Source organism: Cebus imitator, unplaced genomic scaffold (genome assembly GCF_001604975.1).
Source record: "Cebus imitator isolate Cc_AM_T3 unplaced genomic scaffold, Cebus_imitator-1.0 Scaffold779, whole genome shotgun sequence".
NCBI lineage: Eukaryota > Metazoa > Chordata > Mammalia > Primates > Cebidae > Cebus > Cebus imitator.
In genome coordinates, this window is record NW_016108094.1 from 136,023 (window position 1) to 141,851 (window position 5,829).

A 5,829-nucleotide genomic window follows, 5' to 3' on the forward strand; every position below is an offset into this window, starting at 1 on the left:
TTTTTTGAGATAGGGTCTTACTCTGTCACCCGGTTAGAGTACCGTGGCATGATCATGGCTCACTGTAGCCCTGAACTCCTGAGCTTAAGCAATCCTTCCACCTCAGCTTCCTCAATCACTGAGATTACAGGTGTGTGGCACCATGCTTAGCTAATTTTAAAAAATTGTATTAGGCAGAGACAGGGTCTTGCTATGTTGCCCAAGCAGGTCCTCAAACTCCTGGCCTCAAAAGAACCTCCTGCCTTGGCCTCCCAAAGTTCTGGGATTAAGAGCGTGAGCCACCACACTCAGCCTATTAATAACTTTAAGACACTAAATCATGACTGTCAGGGCCTTTGAATTGCTTGGGTTCAGCTTTCCAGAATGCCCTACTGCACTCACATGAAGAGTACGAGCTGGACGACAGGAGCCTTTCGGAGCAGTTCTGAGAAGGAATTGACAAAGAGGTCATAGGACAGCAGCAGGAATTGCAGAGAGAGCACAAGGCTGTAGTTACTGGTCTGGAGCATCTTCCTTCTGTTTTCTTGGGCCCCCAAGGGCACATCCCACAGTTCCCCAGAAAACAGCTCCTGGTTATCTCCCCACTGCTGAGGGAGAGGCTTCTAGTTCCTTTGAATCAGAGCTGTTTCCCTTGCTTTAAGGCAAGGACCTGTTGGGGCAAAAAGATAAGCAAGGTTAGAAATGTATTAAGACTGGGCTGGGCACAGTGGCTCACGCCTGTAATCCCAGCACTTTGGGAGGCCAAGGCAGGCGGATCACCTACGGTCAGGAGTTTGAGACCAGCCTGGCCAACATAGGGAAACCCCGTCTCTACTAAAAATACAAAAATTAGCTGGGCGTGGTGGCTTATGCCTGTAGTCCCAGCTACTTGGGAGGCCAAGGCAGGAGAATCACTTGCACTCAGGAGGTGGAGGTTGCAGTGAGCCAAGATTGTGCCACTGCACTCCAGCTTGGACAACAGAGTGAGACTTCATCTTAAAAACAAAAGAAAAGAAAAGAAAAAAAAGAAATGTACTAATACCACAAACACTAAGGACCTACTGTGTGCCAGGCACCATTCCAGTTGCATGGGATACTTTAGTGAACAAAACCAGCAACCAAAAAAACCCCAAGAAGTCATTTCTTCTAGGACCTTCGGCAACCTTTCTTCATGCCTGGACCCTTCTAAATGCAGAGCTGTCTCTAACCAAAGGAATCCAGTTGTATTACTCAGAAGAAAGACTGCCTGGTCATGTAGTAGCATTGGTAATAAAAATGGCAACAAATCCTTATACACTGTTACAGTGTGCCAGGGAGTGTTCTACAAGCACAAACATTATTTAAACCTCAGGAGGTAGATGAAATAATATGTTATTACTTTCCCCATTTTACAGATAAGAAAACTGAGGCCGAGAGAGGTAAAATAATTTGTCCAAGGTCACATCGTTAGTAAGTGGCAGAGCTGGTATTCAGATGCACGCAGCCTGGGTCCAGAGTCTGTGCTCTTAACTACCGGACTAAACTGTCTCTTTCTTAACTGATATACCGATATTTAGGCAGGAAAAATGCTGGCACAAAAGTGTGAAGTGCCTACAGGCAGAAAAAGCAGAGAGGAAACGGGACTCTCCTGGAAAGCTTTATGTTTAAGGTAGCAACACAGTGGCAGCTGTCTTCCTTTTCATCTATTCCAAGACCCACAGGTTGCTCTGGGGGTGTCCTATGACCCTCCTGCTGTGCCAGATCTATGAAGAGATTTCAAAATGCTTTGGACTGTTAGTGATTAAATTAGCATCTGTAAAATGCTTTGCAATTTATAAGCTCTTTTCATATTTCTAACCTTACTTAATCCTACAACCATCTTAAGAAGCCATTATAATGCATATAATCCCCATTTTACACAGAGGCTCTGGAAGGTTAAGGCACCGCCTCCACCTCAGCTGGTGAAGTCCCACCCACTAGATGTATGTAACTGGTTCCCACATTCATTAAATAATATATATACATGTATTTTTGAGATGGAGTCTTGATCTGTTGCCAGGCTGGGGTACAACGGCGCGATCTCGGCTCACTGCAACCTCCGCCTCCCGGGTTCATGCGATTCTCCTGCCTCAGCCTCCCGAGTAGCTGGGACTATAGGCACGTGCCACCACGGCTGGCTAATTTTTTGTATTTTTAGTAGAGATGGGGTTTCACCGTGTTAGCCAGGATGGTCCGGATCTCCTGACCTCATGATCCGCCCACCTCGGCCTCCCAAAGTGCTGGGATTACAGGTGTGAGCCACCGCGCCCGGCTGCATTAAATAATAGGTACCCACACCACGATAATCTTGTCAACCAAGATCATTTCCTTCAATCCTCCCTACAACTGCAAGGTGAGAATTATTACCATTCTACAGGAACGGACACAGGAGTCAAAATTCAAGGCATTCCTCCAGATCTGAAGTCAGCAGAACCGGGCTTCATAACTAAGTGTGACGCCAAACCCGTGCTCTTAGCCACTACTCACTAGGGCTGTTTTGAGGATCCGTTATGCAGAGACACCCAAGGCTCTCTCTACGTACAACGATCCTCTCCCGTTTAGGGCACTGGGGATTCGCAAGCTCATGAAGCTCTTTAATTCGTCTACCGCTACCTGCCGCCTTCCCTTTGTACCCAGAGCAGTATTCCTCACGCCTCCCAATCCACTTAAAAACGGGGCTTCCTTGGCAAACAACAACCACAAAGCATAAAACCCAAGCCCAAAACAACAGCACCAAAAATTCTGACTTCTGGTCACTTAACCCACTCTTCGTCAACCACTCTCACCTCCAAACCCCAACGTCGGTTGTCATGGGGACACCCTCCCGGTTTCCGGAAGCCGGCTTTAAATTCCGGAAGTAGATGGCGGACGCGGGCCCCGTCTTTCTCTCTCGGCTCTGTGGCCAGCCCGGCCGCCATGTTGGAGCTTTTGCTGTCCTGGGCCTGGCCTGCTCCGGGCCCTCACAGCGTAGCCACTAGCTGACTTAGGGCTCCCACGCTGCGCGCGACCTTGCTGAGGGCAGGCTCGTGGTGGGAGGCTTCGCGTTCACCTGAACATTTCCGCCACCTCAGGATGGAGTATGACGGGCGGGGCTGATGCATCGCAGCAGTCCTGGACCCTGACTTTGGATTTGGAGAAGAAACGCCCGGGAGGAACCGGAGTTAGGGTGCCAGCACCTTGGCGTATTGGGAGCGGGCCACCCCGGGTTCCGGACTTCACTTCCCAGGAGGCCTCGCGCGCCACCGGACATGCTGCGAGCCTATTAGAAGGCGAGGCTACGCCCGCCCCTCCGCTTTAGAGTGGCATTGCCAGCCAGTTGTTCGGGCAGGTGTCTTCTGCATCTCCTAGGAGCCTCGGGAGCTGTAGCTCCGGCGCCTGCTGGCGAGAGGCGGGTTCCAGAGATCCCGACCCCACTTCGTCCCTCTGTGGTTAGGGGTGAGAAAGAGTCCGGGCTGTGAGTTCAGGGACCGGGGTTCGAATGCTGGCTCCGCTGCTATCTCGCTTCGCACTGTCGCGACACCCTTGCTCGTCCTCAAGTTTCTCTTTTAGGAAGTGGGCACCTTTCTCTGCGCTCTTTCTTCCAAGGCAGTGGTTATAAAGGCACAAAAGCTCTTCAGAGGGCGCAGAAAGACGGAGCTTCTCGCCCCAATTTTCACCCATTGTTAGCTGGGACAAGCAGCCCGCAGAGGGGCCAGGGATCACCCCTCGAGTGCCTGGAACGGTTCTTTGGACGCCTGAGCCGGACCTGAGCACAGGCTGAAGTCTGGGTCTATAATTATTCCAGCGCTAAGGGCAACCTTGTTTACCTACCTCCTTGGCTGGAATATTGAACTCCTCACTCCTGAGTTCCGACTTTAACAGAAGCTACCTTTGAGGAGAAGGAATCCTCAGAGCTGAGAGGGAGTGGACCCAAATTCCTGTACCAGCTCTGCCACTTTCCTTGGCCAAGTCATGTTCTTGTTTTGGGCCCTAGTGTCACAGTGTTTTTGATTTGTAAGATGAGAGTTTAGGACTTGTATTCTAAGTCTGGTCCTGAAGATTCTTAAAGTCCCCCAGTCCATTGGGGAGGTGAGCAACAACGATTTTCTGCCCTTTCGTTTATTTGTAGTTCTAAATTATAAAAGTAATGCTGTAGAGCCTTTTTCTAAGACTAAGGGGATGGGAACTAGCATTTCTTACCCCTGTACCTGACCTGTTTTAGCTCAGCCGGGAGAATCCATTTTGTCAAGGAATTAATAATATTTTGTGATGTGAAGATTATCTGAAACTCAGGCTTCAGTGTCCCTAAATAAATATTACTGGAACACAGCCGTGCTCAGTTGTTAAGATATGTATGTGGCTGCTCTTTCACAGGCAGAATTGATGACATAGTTGTGACAGAGACCATGTGCTCTACAAAGCCTAGAATACTGACTACCTGGACCTTTACAGAAGAGCTTGCTGACTCTTGCCTTAGAACAGAGCCTCCTGGGGCTCTGCAAAGTGAGGGCACAACAGGAGGCCAAAGCATGGTGAGCACACCCTGGGATCACAGCCCAAACTGACCTCTTAGAACAGATGAGAGGATATTTTCAAGCATTTGCATTGAAGTTTTCACTGCTTTTTGTTTGTTTTTGAGACAGTCTAGCCCTGTCACACAGGCTAGAGTGTGGTGATTGGATCTCAGCTCACTTCAGCCTTTTCCTCCTAGGCTCAAGCCATCCTCCCACCTCAGCCTCCTGAGTAGCTGAGACTACAATTGCACACCACCACACCTAGCTAATTTTTTTTTTTTTTTTTTTGGTAGAGATGAGGGCTCACTGTTGCCCAGGCTGGCCTTTTTTTTTTTTTTTTTTTTGGTAGAGATGAGGGCTCACTGTTGCCCAGGCTGGCCTGGAACTCCTGGGTATTTATGTATTTATTTATTTTTAGAGTCTATCTCTGTCGCCCAGGCTGCAGTGCAGTGGCGCGATCTTGGCTCACTACAACCTCTGCCTCCTGGGTTCAAGCAATTCTCGTGCCTCAGTCTCCCAAGTAGCTGGGACTACAGGTGCATTCCACCGTGCCCGACTAATTTTTGTATTTTTAGTTGAGACAGGGTTTCACCATGTTGGTCAGGCTGGTCTCGAACTCCTTACTTGAGGTAATCCACCAGCCAAGGTCTCCCAAAGTGCGGGGATTACAGGTGTGAGCCACTGTACCCTGCCTGGAACTCCTGGGTTTAAGTAATCCTCTTGCTTTAGCTTCCCCAAAAAGTGCTGGGTTTACAGGCATGGATCACTTGCTGGCCCTTCACTGCATTCTTCCTTTTCTCCTGCTTTGCTCTATTTCAGGAAGTAGGAGGGCTTATCTGTGTATTGTGAGCAGAGAATTTTATAACTTTCCAGCTCTCTGTCAGGAAAGTGTGCTCAGGGTCTATTCTAAGTCTGTCACAGAGCAGTAAACCAGGACCTTTTCTACAATGTGGCTACAGATCCTTTTGGACTGCATTTAATTTTCCTTTTGCAAAGAAAAACAAAACAGTGTGGAAGTAGATACTGTCAAATGAGTGGGCCTGATGATCAAGATCTCTTATATTTCAGTGAGGGATGGAGAGTGTTTTAGGTGAACATCTGGTGACCTGAAACGTCCTCTGTCCTTGGAGGAATTGAGGGGGCAGTTCTGAGGCTGGGTAGCAAATCTCTGAGTTACACAGTTGAGTCATAAAGCTTCTAGGAAGCTGGTGGCATGATTTTCTCCTGCCAGCTTCAAGGAAACTTTTCCCTCCAGCCCTTGGACCTTCCTTTCTTTTTTTCTTTTTCTTTCTTTTTGAGACAGTCTTCCTCTCTCGCCCAGGCTGGAGTGCAATGGCAC

The 5,829-nt window shown here is 48.8% G+C and overlaps 2 protein-coding genes across 17 annotated transcripts in view; one reads left to right on the forward strand and one right to left on the reverse strand.

Moving 5' to 3' along the window:
* TMEM138 (transmembrane protein 138) overlaps positions 1–3,237 on the reverse strand; it is a 14,192-nt gene extending 10,955 nt beyond the window's left edge. For 6 of the 12 annotated variants that reach the window (XM_017519872.2, XM_037735332.1, XM_037735330.1 and 3 more), the window contains exons 1-2: positions 2,784–2,896; positions 382–649 (exon numbers count right to left, since the gene is read on the reverse strand). In XM_017519872.2, coding sequence (XP_017375361.1) covers positions 382–509 — 128 coding nt within the window. In that variant the 5' untranslated portion in view covers positions 510–649; positions 2,784–2,896. The other 6 variants (XM_017519873.2, XM_037735333.1, XM_017519867.2 and 3 more) reach the window with 5 other exon arrangements.
* Positions 2,902–5,829, forward strand: part of LOC108297193 (cytochrome b ascorbate-dependent protein 3) — a 12,757-nt gene continuing 9,829 nt past the window's right edge. Inside the window, exon 1 of one of the 5 annotated variants that reach the window (XM_017519863.2) lies at positions 2,902–3,432. The gene's annotated coding sequence lies outside the window, so the exon portion shown is untranslated. Of the gene's footprint in view, positions 3,452–5,005; positions 5,027–5,829 lie in introns of those variants that run through there. The other 4 variants (XM_017519858.2, XM_017519860.2, XM_017519859.2 and 1 more) reach the window with 4 other exon arrangements.